Source organism: Scyliorhinus canicula, chromosome 6 (genome assembly GCF_902713615.1).
Source record: "Scyliorhinus canicula chromosome 6, sScyCan1.1, whole genome shotgun sequence".
Taxonomy (NCBI): domain Eukaryota; kingdom Metazoa; phylum Chordata; class Chondrichthyes; order Carcharhiniformes; family Scyliorhinidae; genus Scyliorhinus; species Scyliorhinus canicula.
The window spans coordinates 65,902,442-65,917,606 of NC_052151.1; the positions used below are offsets into that span (position 1 = coordinate 65,902,442).

Consider the following 15,165-nt stretch of genomic DNA (forward strand, 5'->3'; position numbering starts at 1 on the left):
GCCACAGCGGGAGCACATCCCACCTTCTAAAATCCCCCTTCATCTGTTCCACCAACCGCGCTAGATTCAACTGCTCCGGATCCTTACCCTCTTTAAAATTAAGGAGATCGAAGCCTACGATAATGTCGGGGGGAGCACCCCCTACTCCCTCGCCTCATTGAGCGCCCTTACCATCAGGAGCACCAAGTTCCCCAAACCTTTTTGTAGAATTCCACCGGGAACCCTTCGGGGCCCGGGGCTTTCCCCGCCTGCATCACCCCCATAGCCTCCACCACCGCCTCCACCAGCCCAATTGGGGCTCCCAATCCCCCCACCAAGTCTCAGCAAGTCTGGCAGCATCTGTAGGGAGAGAAAAGAGCTGACGTTTCGAGTCCGATGACTCTTTGTCAAAGCGAACAGACAGAGAAAGTTGGAAATATTTATACTGTGGAGTAGGAACGAAAGGTGAGTCATAGCCACAGAAACCCAGGGAAACCTGGTGCTAATGGCCACAGATACTAAGGGGAAAGAGTGTAAATGGCAGTCCCCAGAGAGGACAAAAGATGCGAACGGTCAAACAACAGGGAAACTAACATCAGAGGATAGACTGTAGATGTGGGGGGAGGGGAAGGGGAAAGCAAAGAGGATAAAGATGCAGGAAAGGTGGATAAGATTGAGGGGGGGGGGTGAAATTACATGTAAATTAAGAAAGAAAGAAATGGTAAAAGACAGTTAAAATGATGCACCAATATCCTACTTGCCTTTTCTCTGTGCTCATAGACCACCCCTTTAGCTTTCCTCAACTACCCTACTGCCATACCTGTGGATATCAGTCCAAACACCATCTGAAGTTTCTGTCACTCCCTCAACAACCCCGCCTCCAGAGCCTCCGAATACCTCTTATCCACTTGCAAAATCTCCTCCACTAGCCTCGCCATCTCCACCCATCTCTATGCGCCTGTATTGAAATAAACTCCCCCCATACTACTGCCTTCAGTGCTTCCCACAATGTGGCGTCCATGTCATTCAGCTCCCCATTATCCCCCACTAGCAGCCCTCACCCGCTCACACGCCTCCTCGTCTGCCAACAGCCCCACATCCAACCTCTACGATGTGTCCCTCCCACCCCCCGATTTCCCTGCAAGTCCACCCAAAATAGGGTGTTATTCAAAACCACTATTGCAGAGCACTCTGAACCAACCACCCACGCCAACAGCATCCTGTCCAACACAAAACAGTCGATTCGGCAGTACACCCTATGCACATGGGAGAAAAATGAGAATTCCTTCACTCTTGGCCCACAAAATCTCCACTGCTCCACTCCCTCGTGCGCTCCATAAACCCCCTGTTCCCTCGCCACCGCCGACACCCTCCCCGACCTTGGGCTCGGCCGATCCAACTTCAGCTCCAGAACCATGTTAAACCCCCGCCCAGTTATCCGCCCGTGCAAGTCTAGGTCCAGGGTCTTCCTCCGCACCTGCCTCATAAATTTACATCGTCAAAGTTCGGAGCATAAACAGTCACCAACACCATCGGCATCCCGTCCAATTTCCCACTCACCATAACATACCTCCCCCCGGAGTCCGCAAGGATTAGTGGGAAGCCAGAGGATTGGGAATTATTTAAAAGCGAGCAGAGAACAACTAAAAAAGCAATAATAGGAGAGAAGATAAAATATGAGTACAAGCTAGCTAGTAATATAAAAGAAGATAGGAAGAGTTTCTTTCAATATATAAAAGGTAAGAGAGAGGCAAAAATAGACTTTGGACCATTGGAAAACGTGGCTGGAGAAGTGGACCATTGGAAAACGTGGGTGGAGAAGTAATAATAGAAAACAAAGAAATGGCAGGCAAACTGAATAGTTACATTGCATCAGTCTTCACGGTGGAAGACTTCACCAGTGGGTTGCCAGAGCTCCAAGAGAATCAGGGAGCAGAGGTGAGTACAGTGGCCATCACTAAGGAGATGATTCTGGGGAAACTGAAAGGTCTGAAGGTGGATAAGTCACCTGGACCGGATGGACTACACCCCAGGGTCCTAAAAGAGATAGCTAAGGAAATTGTGGAGGCATTTGTGGTGATCATTCAGGAATCACTGGAGGCAGGAAGGGTCCCAGAGGACTGGAAAGTGGCTAATGTAACACCACTGTTTAAGAAAGGAGGGAGGCAGAAGATGGGAAATTATAGGCCGGCTAGGTCATTGGTAAGATTTTAGAGTCTGTTATTAAAGATGAGACTGTGAAGTAGTTTGATGTGCATTGTAAAATAGGACTGAGTCAACACGGCTTTGTCAAAGGGAGGTCATGTCGGACAAATCTGTTAAGAGTTCTTTGAGGAGGTAACAAGGAAGTTAGACAAAGGAAAACCAGTGGACGTGATTTATTTAGATTTCCGGAAGGCCTTTGACAAGGTGCCACATAGCAGACGGTTAAATAGGTTAAAAGCCCATGGTGTTAAGGGTAAGATCCTGGCATGGATAGAGGATTGGCTGACTGGCAGAAGGCAGAGAGCGGGGATAAAGGGGTCTTTTTCAGGATGGTAGACGGTGACTAGTGTTTGCCTTAGGGATCTGTGCTGGGACCACAACATTTCACAATATACATTAATGATCTGGAAGAAGGAACTGAAGGCATTGTTGCTACGTTTGCAGATGATACAAAGATCTGCAGAGGGACAGGTAGTATTGAGGAAGCAAGGGGGCTGCAGAACGATTTGGACAAGCTGGGGGAGTGGGCAGCGAAGTGCCAAATGAAATACAATGTGGAAAAGTGTGAGGTTATGCACTTTGGAAGGAGGAATTTAGGCATAGACTATTTTCTAAATGGGGAAATGCTTAGGAAATCAGAAGACACTTGGGAGTCCTTGTTCACGATTCTCTTAAGGTTAATGTGCAGGTTCAGTTGGCAGTTAAGAAGGCAAATGCAATATTAGCATTCATGTCAAGAGGGCTAGAATATAAGACCAGGGATGTACTTCTGAGGCTATATAAGGCACAGGTCAGACCCCGTTTGGAGTATTATGAGCAGTTTTGGGCCCCGTATCTAAGGGAGGGTGCACTGGCCTTGGAAATTGTCCAGAGAAGGTTCACAAGAATGATCCCTGGAATGAAGAACTTGTCGTATGAGGAACGTTTGAGGACTCTGGGTCTGTACTCATTGGACTTTAGAAGGATGAGAGGGGATCTTATTGAAACTTACAGGATACGGTGGCGCCTGGATAGAGGGGACGTGGAGAGGATGTTTCCACTTGTAGGAAAAACTAGAACCAGAGGACACCATCTCAGACTAAAGGGACAATCCTTTAAAACTCAGATGAGGAGGAATTTCTTCAGCAAGAGGGTGGTAAATCTGTGGAACTCTTTGCCGCAGAAGGCTGTGAAGGCTAAGTCACTGAGTGTTTTTAAGACAGAGATAGATAGGTTCTTGATTAATAAGGGGATCAGGGGTTATGGGGAGAAGGCAGGAGAATGGGGATGAGAAAATATCAGCCATGACTGAATGGCGGTAACAGCTGAATCATACCCGTCTCTGAATTCCAAACATAACAAATCCCATCTTCACTGCCAGAAAAAAGAAATGTTCCACAGGGCGTGAATGTACTGTACAGCTGCTCACGGTAATTTGTAGCCCCTGTATATTTCTTTGCAGCAAATCTAGAAAATAAGTAAGAAATATGAAAAATGGGAATCACAACTGACTGGAGAAGAAATACATGAAAACTCACAAGGACCCATAATAATAAGCATTTCTAATTATACATTTCAACACCATTATATTCATGCTGTACCTCCGACAAAGATCAGTGCTTGGGCCCCAGTTATTCAGAAGTTACATCAATTATTTGGGTGTTTCCAAATTTGCTGATGACACAAAACTTCCCGAACACTGCGTGCGAGCAGGCAAGGCAGCGCGGGGTGGGGCGGGGCACGCGGGGAACACGGCGTGGGGCGGGGAACACGGCGTGGGGCGGGGAACACGGCGCGGGGCGGGGAACACGGCGCGGGGAACACGGCGCGGGGAACACGGCGCGGGGAACACGGCGCGGGGAACACGGCGCGGGGCGGGGAACACGGCGCGGGGAACACGGCGCGGGGAACACGGCGCGGGGAACACGGCGCGGGGAACACGGCGCGGGGAACACGGCGCGGGGCGGGGAACACGGCGCGGGGCGGGGAACACGGCGCGGGGCGGGGAACACGGCGCGGGGCGGGGAACACGGCGCGGGGCGGGGAACACGGCGCGGGGCGGGGAACACGGCGCGGGGCGGGGAACACGGCGCGGGGCGGGGAACACGGCGCGGGGCGGGGAACACGGCGCGGGGCGGGGAACACGGCGCGGGGCGGGGAACACGGCGCGGGGCGGGGAACACGGCGCGGGGAACACGGCGCGGGGCGGGGAACACGGCGCGGGGAACACGGCGCGGGGAACACGGCGCGGGGAACACGGCGCGGGGCGGGGAACACGGCGCGGGGCGGGGAACACGGCGCGGGGCGGGGAACACGGCGCGGGGCGGGGAACACGGCGCGGGGCGGGGAACACGGCGCGGGGCGGGGAACAGGGCGCGGGGCGGGGAACAGGGCGCGGGGCGGGGAACACGGCGCACAAGTGTCGGAGACATCTTGTGAGTCTGAGACCATGGCCGGCAGTGTGGTGGTCAAACAGTAGAGGAAGGGTGGTGCACGTAGAGAAGTGAAAATTAACGTGATAGTAATAGGCCAGGTGTTCAATTATCCCATGAATTTTGCAGGTTGCCTTTTCCATGCCAGGGTTAAAGACAGCACCTCACGATTGGAGACTCACTTGGGAGGGGGGTTAAGAGTCCACTTGTAATGGTCCACTCAAGAACCCACAACGCGAGTCAAACTAATAATGATGTTCTGTGGAGAAAGTATGAGTACTTGCCATCCAAATTAAAATGCTGAACGTCAAAGGAAAGTGGAGTTAAGGTAGAAGACAGTCATGATCATGTTGAATGATGGAGCAGAATTGAGGAGTCATTTGGTTTACTCCTGCTCCCATTTCTTCTGCTCCTTTGTTATCTATATGCGGCCTCTCTGATATTATTCAAAAACAAAGCATTTTTCAAACATACACAAGCAACCCCCAATTCTACATCACCAGAACTTTGCACAACCAGTCTAAACTTTCAGACTGCTTGGCTGACATTCAATTCTGGATGAGCAGAAATTTCCTCCAACTAAATGCAGGGATGACCAGATCCAGATACAAATTATTCTGTAACCAGACTCACATCCCCCTTGCAAATATCTGTTGGCGAACCAAACTGTTTGCAAACTTGTTGTCACATTTGAACCATGATGAATTGTTTAAAGTACCCAATTCATTTTTTCCAATTAAGGTGCAATTTAGCGTGGCCAATCCACCTCGCTGGCACATTTTTGGGCGAAACCCACACAGACATGGGGGAGAATGTGCAAACTTCACACGGACAGTGACCCAGGGCCAGGATCGAACCTGGGACCTTGGCGCCGTGAGGCCACAGTGCTAACCCACTGCACCACGGTGCTGCCCTCAAGATGAGTTTTTAACCCAGGCCCGGACTCCGCCCTGTCTCAGTTCATCTGCTTTTATCTATGCTTTTGTTCCGTCCCTAGTTGACTATTCCAATGCACGGATGGCAGGGCCTGCCACATTCTATCCTCTGTGAACCTTAGAGAATTCAAAATTCTTACTTGCACCAAGTCTCATTCACCCAATAACGCTTTGCGCAAAGACCTACACTGGTTCCCATATAACCAACGGAGATTTTAAAATTTCTGTTCATGCCTTCAAAACCCTCCACAGTCTCACCCTTCGGTATCTGCAATTCCCCATATCTGTCCTCTTGAGCACCCCCAATTTGAATCACTCTACCAATGGTGGCTGCAGAGGTCATCAAAGGCTAAACATTTCCTCGCAGGGCTGTCTTTTCCTGTTCCACAAAGGATGCAAAAAAAAAAAGCACTTAACCTTCCGGGCGCAAGTCAGTCTCAAAATATACTGTGGGAAGCTTATTTAAGTATGTTAATGAAGTTCCTGGATTCTCCAAGTTGGGACACAAACTCCTCGTTACCTGCCACCATAAACTTGACAGTAGGTGCATGTGTGTCAGGTTTGGGTCATGATATTTTAAGATTTAGTAACTTACACTCTTAGGTCCATCACTCTCAGAGTGCTGTCTCTGGCATGAATTAGTAGACGTCTGCCATTTGGATGAACTTCCAGATGATTTATAGGAACACCTTTTAGATCATTCTGCATTATATTCTGTAAAGAAGTTTTTTTTTGTTTTAAAAATAATTTTTATTCAAATTTTCACAAAAAAGAAAACAATAACAGAAAATTCTAAGAACAAAAAAAACAAGAACCTCTCCCTGCCGTAAACACAAAAGAGAAACAATAAATTAACGCCCGTCATTGGCAAAAAACAGATATTCAACCCAAAACAAAAACAAAGAGACAAACCTCCCCCCCCCCCCCCGGGTTGCTGCTGCTGCTGACCTTTTGTTTTTACCGATCTGCCAGCAGATTTAGGAATGGTTGCCATCTCCTGAAAAACCCCAGCACTGAACCCCTTAGGGCAAATTTCACCCTCTCCAATTTAATAAACCCCGCCATATCGTTGACCCAGGCCTCCACGCTTGGGGGCCTCGCATCCTTCCACTGAAGAAGAATCCTCCGCCGGGCTACTAGGGATGCAAAGGCCAGAACACCGGCCTCTTTCGCCTCCTGCACTCCTGGCTCCACTGCAACCCCAAATATTGCGAGTCACCAGCCTGGATTGACCCTGGATCCTACCACCCTCGATACTGTGCTTGCTACACCCTTCCAAAATTCCCCCAGCGCTGGGCATGCCCAGAACATGGTTTGCTGGGTTCCCATAGCACCTAATACACCTGTCCTCGGTCCCAAAAAGCCGGCTCATCCTTGTCCCGGTCATATGAGCCCTAAGCAGTACCTTAAACTCTATGAGGCTAAGCCTCGCACACGAAGAGGAGGAGTTCACCCTTCCTAGGGCATCCGCCCACGTCCCTTCCTCAATCTCCTCACTCAGCTCCTCCTCCCATTTATCTTTCAGCTCCTCCACCAAAGCCTCGTCTACCTCCTGCATCACCTGGTACACTTCCGAGATCCTCCCCTCTCCAACCAATACCCCCGAGAGCACCCTGTCCTGGACCCCACGCGGCGGCAGCAGGGGGAAGGAACCCCGCCACCTGCCGCCTGACAAACGCCCTTACTTGCATGTACCTAAAGGTGTTCCCCGGGGGGAGCCTGAACTTCCCTTCCAGCTCACCCAGGCTCGCAAAATTCCAGTCTATGAACAGGTCCCCCAGCCTCCTGACACCTGCCCTGTGCCAACTCAGGAACCCGCCATCAATTCTCTCCAGAACAAACCGGTGGTTCCCCCGTATCAGGCACCCCATCGAGGCCCCCACCTCCCCCCTGTGCCGCCTCCATTGCCCCCAAATCTTGAGGGTAGCTGCCACCACCGGGCTCGTGGTATACCTCGTCGGAGGGAGCGGCAGCGACGCCGTTGCAAGCGCTTCCAGGCTCGTACCCACACAGGATGCCATCTCCAGCCTCTTCCATGCCGCCCCCTCCCTGTCCATTACCCACTCACGCACCATCGCTGCGTTGGCAGCCCAATAATACCGACAGAGGTTGGGCAACGCCAGTCCTCCCCCATCCCTGCCCCGCTCCAAGAACACCCGTCTGACCCTTGGAGTCCCGTGTGCCCACACAAACCCCGTAATGCTCCTGTTAACCCGCCTGAAAAAGGCCTTCGGGATAAGGATGGGGAGGCACTGGAACAGGAACAGAAACCTCGGGAGCACCGTCATCTTGACTGACTGCACCCTACCCCACCTCTTAAACTCCTCCTCCATTTGCTCCACCAGCCTTGTGATGTTTAGCTTATGCAAGGCCCCCCCAGCTAACTGGCCACCTGAACCCCCAAGTACCTGAAGCTCCTCTCCGCTCTTTTCAGTGGGAGCCTCCCAATCCCCCCCTCCTGGTCCCCCGGGTGTACCACAAACAGCTCGCTTTTCCCAAAGTTAAGCTTATACCCTGAGAAATCCCCAAATTCCCAGAGAATCCCCATCACCACCGGCATTCCCCCCACCGGGTCCGCCACATACAACAATAGGTAAACCGCATAGAGCGACACTCGGTGCTCCTCCCCACCCCGGACCAGCCCCCTCCAATACCCGGACCAGCCCCCTCCAATACTCCGACTCCCTCAGCACCATCGCCAGGGGTTCAATTGCCAGCACAAAAAGTAGGGGGGACAGGGGACACCCCTGCCTCGTCCCTCGGTATAGTCGAAAATACTCGACCTCCTCTTATTCATGGCCACACTCGCCATCGGGGCCTCACCCAACTGACAAACCCCTCCCCAAACCCGACCCTTTCCAGCACCTCCCACAAGTACCCCCACTTGACCCTATCAAAGGCCTTCTCCGCATCTAGCGCCACCACTATCTCCGCCTCCCCTTCCACCGCCGGCATCATAATAATGTTCAAGAGCCTCCGTATATTAGTGTTCAGCTGCCTCCTTCACAAACCCCGTTTGATCCTCGTGGATAATCTGCGGCACACAATCTTCTATCCTCGTGGCTAAGATCTTTGCCAACAACTTGGCGTCCACATTCAGGAGTGAGATCGACCTGTATGACCCACACTGCAGGGGATCCTTGTCTTGCTTAAGGATCAAGGAGATGAGCGCCCGAGACATTGTCAGGGGCAAAGCCCCCCCCTCCCCTCGTTGAAGGTCCTAACCAACAGGGGGCCCAGCAGGTCTGCATACACCTTGTGCAATTCAACCGGGAACCCATCCGGCCCCGGCGCCTTCCCCGACTGCATGATCCCTATCCCTTTAACCAGCTCCTCAAGCTCAACTGGCGCCCCCAGACCCTCCACCCATCCCTCCTCCACCCTCGGGAATCTCAGCCGGTCCAAAAAGCGCCCCATCCCCCCCTTCTCCGCCGGAGATTCAGACCGATATAGTCTCTCATAAAAGTCCCTGAAGACCCCATTAATGTCTATCCCCCTCCGCACCACATTTCCTCCCCGGTCCTTAACTCCACCAATCTCCCTAGCCGCATCCCGCTTACGGAGATGGTGTGCCAGCATCCTACTCGCCTTCTCCCCATACTCGTACACTGCACCCTGAGCCTTTCTCCATTGAGCCTCCGCCTTTCTGGTGGTCAACAAGTCGAACTCAGCACGAAGGCTGCGCCGCTCCCTCAGTCCCTCCTCCGAGGCCTCCGCGTACCTCCTGTCCACCCTCACCATCTCCCCCACCAATCTCTCCCTTATTCTCTGCTCCCCTCTTTCCCTGTGGGCCCGAATGGAGATCAACTCCCCCCGAACCACCGCCTTCAGCGCTTCCCAGACCGTCCCCACTCGGACCTCCCCATTATCGTTGGCCTCCAGGTACCTCTCGATGCATCCTCGAACCCGCCTCCTCACATCCTCGTCCGCCAGCAGCCCCACCTCCAAGCGCACAAAGGCCGCTGGTCCCTCTCCTCCCCCAGCTCGAGGTCCACCCAATGTGGGACATGGTCAGAAATGGCTATCGCCGAGTACCCAGCGTCTACTACCCCCGCAATCAGCGCCCTACGCAAAACAAAGAAGTCGATCCGGGAGTAGGCCTTATGCACATAGGAGAAATATGAAAATTCCCTGGCCCTCGGCCTCGCGAACCTCCAAGGATCCACCCCTCCCATCTGGTCCATAAACCCCATCAGCACCTTAGCCGCCACAGGCCTCCTAACCATCCTGGAACTGGATCGATCCAGTGGCGGATCCAGCACCGTGTTGAAATCCCCCCCCATTATCAGGCCCCCCACCTCCAAATCTGGAATCCGGCCCAACATGCGCCGCATGAAACCCGCATCATCCCAATTCGGGGCATATACATTGACCAGTACCACCTGCTCCCCTTGCAGCTTGCCGCTCACCATCACGTACCTCCCGCCGCTGTCTGCCACCACACTCGACGCCTCAAACGACACCCACTTCCCCACCAGGATTGCCACCCCCGGTTTTTTGCATCCAGTCCCGAATGAAACACTTGGCCCACCCACCCCTTCCTCAACCTGGCCTGATCCGCCACCTTCAGGTGCATCTCCTGAAGCATAGCCACGTCCGCCTTCAGCCCCCTCAGGTGCGCAAATACGCGGGTCCGTTTGACCGGCCCATTCAGTCCCCTCACATTCCAGGTGATCAGCCGGATCGGAGGGCCACCGTCGACTAGCCATCACCCTTCCGGAGTCCGCCACGTGCCCCGCACCCCCCGCTCAGCCCGTTCCCCACAGCGACAGACCGCCATCCTGATCCCCTCTGCACGCTCCAGCTCCTTCTTGGCCATTCCAGCAGCAACCCGGTATCCCCACCACTCTTCCCCCCCCCCCTCCCCAAAGCTAGGGCCCCCCCCCAGCTGCGCTATTCTGTAAAGAAGTTTGATTATTATTTTAAATACATTGTAACTACCCAACCTTCACAACATTTTGTAAATAAATTTGCTACATCAAGGAAAAATGTAATCAAATCAAAATTTATAATATACTGAGATCTTCTCATCTCACCTGTATGATGATACCATATTACAAGATACAAATTTTAAAATTCTAGCAATCACAATTGTCTTTTATATTTCAGCTTTCATATAGAAAATGGCCCCAGTTACTTCAGAGGAGAAACTCAAATGGGTGTCAAGACTTTGGGAATGTTAAAATGGATACCTGAAAAGTTTTGCCCTAGAAATGGGTTTGGAAGGTTATCTTTACAATTGGATAGGGAGGTTAAAAAGTCAGAGGAAGTTTCAACGGCAGCCATTTTTAAAAGCCGGGTTCCTGGAGCTGGGAATTCTCCCTATTCTGCGCACCTGACTCAAACGCAAATCAGACCATTGTTAATCAAATAATTAACCCTTTGTGACAGTTGCGGCTTACAACTTTCAAAGATTTTGAAATATCTGATACTTCCTCAGAATAGACCTATTTCTCAGGAAGTTGTCAATCAATTTGTCAGGTAGGCACTTTGTTGATATTTAATGTGTACTCATCATCATCAATCAGGATATGTTGTATTTACTTAACACAGATGAAGAATTACTTGAGATTTCCAGGGAGGGGTTTCCATTAGATTTCTACAATGCAGATCATAAAATATAGAAGTAGTTACCACTTATCAACAAATTGATGATTGCTTTTGTATTGAAAGCTTTGGTTTATTATAATCCAGACACAATAATTATTTCAAGGTGTGAACTGCAGAGCAGTTGAATTCCCCCTGGTTACTGTACCTCGGCAATATTCCACTGCTGAACTAACGTTTCCTGCGAGCTTTGATTTACAAAAGTGCTCCAAATAATGATGAGTCCTGAATTGTCTCCCGAGAACATGCGTAGTCCTGTTCAACAAAAAAACACCCTTAATAGCTTTTAAAAACCACCCAAAAATAATCAAGTTACATTTTTTAATGCTGTTGTAATACTGACACCCAGTGTACAATAGTGATGAAAAAACTATGCTGTAATATACAAACCACAGATTTAAACATAAAATTTAGATTTTGCATATTAAAAAAACCCAGAATGGATCCCTGGTAGAAGTATCAAGGCAACCAACCAGTTCTGGCTCCTGGGCATTGCACTCCCAGCCACTGTTTAATAGCTTGAATCTCAGTATTGACAATAGTTCATGTTCATTCATGTTAAGGCAGATTACTTTAAGCAAAAATAACAACTGAACATTTGGAATACCAAATTCATTTTCATTCCCTGCCATTAACTCAGCAAACTTATCACTAACCCACCCCAGCTCCTCAGCCATTTGCACAGACCGATTCAGACCACATGAAATTGTCATATCCTGTTTGACCCCACATTGCTACACGCCGAACCATCTTTTCCCTTCTCAGAAAACCGAAGTGAAATGTTTGGTCAGGATTGGCTCTCAGGCCTACTTCCTGTCGTAGCTTCTAGTTGTGCTGCAGTAATGTTTGTGACATTTATGCCTCAACTTCTTTGGGTTTCTGGAACTCTTATTCTTTGTTTCTCTTAAAAAGGTAACATTTCCTTGAATTACACACAGTTGAAAATATTGTGAACAATTGCTGAGGTTTTGAAACGATAAGACAGCTACCCTTCTTTAATGCATTCTGCATTAAAACTATTTCTTACAGCTATTTTTTTCTCAAGTCCACCTTCTGCTAAACCATCACTCTGGATCGCTGACCATCTTTTTAATGGTTGCAATCATATAAACATATTTAAATTTATAGAATTACTTTGCAAATAGTTATAGAAACAGAAAATAGGAGCAGGAGGCCCTTCGGCCCTGCTCTGTCATTCATTAGGATTATGGCTGATCATCCACCTCAATAGCCTAATCCCGCTTTACCTCCATATGCTTTGATCCCCTTTGTCCTAGATAATGTATCTAACTGCTTTTTGAAAACATGCAATGTTTTAGCCTCAACTAATTCCTGTGGTAACGGATTCCACAGGCCGACCAGTCTGGGATATTAAATCTTTCCTCATCGCTGTCCTAAATGGTCTATCCCGTATCCTCAGACTGTGACCCCTGGTTCTGGACACACCCACCATCAGGAACATCCTTCTTGCGTCTACCCTGTCTAATAATGATAATCTTTATTGTCACAAGTAGGCTGACATTAACACTGCAATTAAGTTACCGTGAAAAGCCCCTAGACGCCATATTCCAGCACCTGTTCAGGTACACGGAAGGAGAATTCAGAATGTCCAAATTACCTAACGGCACCGGGACTTGTGGAGCAGAGGAAACCCACACAGCCACAGAGAGAACGTGCAGACTCTGCACAGTGACCCAAGCTGGGAATCGAACCTGGGACATCCTGACACTGAAACAACAGTGCTAACCACTGCTACCGTGCCACCCAATAAACTTGTTTGAATTTTATAGGTTTTTAGGAGATCCACCTCATCCTTCTGAACTCCAGTGAATGCAATCCAAAGTGATTCAATCTCTTATAAGTTAGTCCCGCCATCCCAGGAATCAGTCTGGTAAAACTTCGCTACACTCCCTCTAGAGGAAGAACATCCTTCCTCAGAGAAGGAAACCAAAACTGCACACAATATTCCAGGTGTGGCCTCAGCAAGGCCCGGTGTAATTGCAGCAAGACATCCCTGCTCCAATTCTTGAATCCTCTTGCAATGAAGGCCAACATACATAGAACATAGAATAGTACAGCACAGAACAGGCCCTTCGGCCCTCGATGTTGTGCCGAGCAATGATCACCCTATTCAAACCCACGTATGCACCCTATACCAGTAACCCAACAACCCCCCCCCCCTTAACCTTACTTTTTAGGACACTACGGGCAATTTAGCATGGCCAATCCACCTAACCTGCACATCTTTGGACTGTGGGAGGAAACCGGAGCACCCGGAGGAAACCCACGCACACACGGGGAGGACGTGCAGACTCCGCACAGACAGTGACCCAGCCAGAAATCGAACCTGGGACCCTGGAGCTGTGAAGCATTTATGCTAACCACCATGCTGCCCACTAATACCATTTGCATTCTTTTATCTGCAGGCTTACCTTCATTAACTGGTGTACGACGACACCAAGGTCTTGTTGCACATTCCTCTCGCCTAATTTATGGCCGTTCAAATAATAGTCTGCCTTCTCGTTTTGCTACTAAAGTGGATAACCTCGCATTTCTCTAAATTATACTGCTTCTGCCATTCATTTGGCCATTCACTCAACTTGTCCAAATCACACTGAAGGATCTCTGCATCCTCCTCATGGTTCATCCTCCCACATAACTCCGCAAAACTGGAGATATTACATTTTGTTCCCTCATCTAAATCATTAATATATATATAGCTGTGGTCCGAGCACCGTCCCTGAGGTACCCCACTCGTAACTGTCTGCCAATTTGAAAAAGAGCTGTTAATTCCTACTCTTTTGTTTCCTATTTTCTACCCATCTCAATAACTACCCCTAATCCCATGCGCTTTAATTTTACACACTAATCTCTTATGAGCGACTTTGTCAAAAGCCTTCTGAAAGTCCAAATATACCATATCCACTGGTGCCCCCTCATCAATTCTACGAGTGACATCCTCAAAGAATTCCAGTAGATTTGTCAAGCATGATTGCTCCTTCATAAATCGATGCTGAGTCTGTCCAATCTTGCCATTGTTTTCCAAGTGATCTGCTTTAAAATCTTTGATAATGGATTTTAGAATTTTCCCCAATACTAATGTCAGGCTTACTGATTTCACTCGACCTCCCTTTTTAAATAATGAGGTTGCATTAGCTATCCTCCAATCTGCAGAAACTGTTCCAGAGTCTATAGAATTCTGGAAGATGACCTCCATGCATCCACTATTTCTAGAGCTACTTCCTTAAATTCTCTTGGATGTAGATTATCAGGTCTTGGGGATTTATCAGCCTTCAATCCCATCAATTTTCCCAACACCATTTCTCCACTGATATTGATCTCCTTCAGTTCCCCCCTCTCACTAAGCCCTGCGTTCCCCAACATTTCTGGTACCTGATTTGTAACCTTATTTGTGAATACAGAACCAAAGTATGTGTTTAGTTGCTCAACAATTTCTATAATACATTCCCCTGTTTCTGACTATAAGAGCTCAAATTTGTCTTCACCAATCTTTTTCTCTTTGCATACCTATGGAAACATTCAGCCGTTTTTTATGTTCCCTGCAAGCTTACTCTCATACTCTATTTTCCCTTTCTTAATCAATCCCTTGGTCCTTCTTTGCTGAATTCTATCTTGCTCCCAATCCTCAGACCTGTTGTTTTTCTTGGCCAATTTGTATGCTTCTTCCTTGGATCAAATACCATCTCTAATTTCCCTCGTCAGCCCTGCATTGGCCACCTTTCCTGTTTCTTTTGTGCCAGACAGGAATAAACAATTATTGCAGCTCCCCATGCTCTCCTTGAATGTTTGCTATTATCTATCCACCATCATCCCTTTAAGTAACATTTCCCAATCTATCACAGCCAACATGCACCTCATACCATCGTATTTTCCTTAATTAAGATTCAGGATCCGTGTCTTCACTCTCAATCTTGAAATTATGGTTGCTCATCCCCAAGAGGTCCCTCACAGCTAGATTGCCAATGATTCCGTTCTCATTACACCGTACCTAGTCTAGGATGGCCTGC

The 15,165-nt window shown here is 49.2% G+C and overlaps 1 protein-coding gene across 8 annotated transcripts in view; it reads right to left on the reverse strand.

The window, feature by feature from the left end:
* Positions 1–15,165, reverse strand: part of ahi1 (Abelson helper integration site 1) — a 375,133-nt gene that overhangs the window by 230,776 nt on the left and 129,192 nt on the right. For all 8 annotated transcript variants that reach the window (XR_005460937.1, XM_038799412.1, XM_038799411.1 and 5 more), the window contains 3 exons: positions 11,286–11,392; positions 6,126–6,244; positions 3,500–3,630 (listed from right to left, as the gene is read on the reverse strand). Coding sequence is in view for 7 of the 8 variants with exons in the window: in XM_038799412.1 (XP_038655340.1) it covers positions 3,500–3,630; positions 6,126–6,244; positions 11,286–11,392 (357 nt within the window). In the remaining variant the exon portion in view is untranslated. The remainder of the gene's footprint in view (positions 1–3,499; positions 3,631–6,125; positions 6,245–11,285; positions 11,393–15,165) is intronic.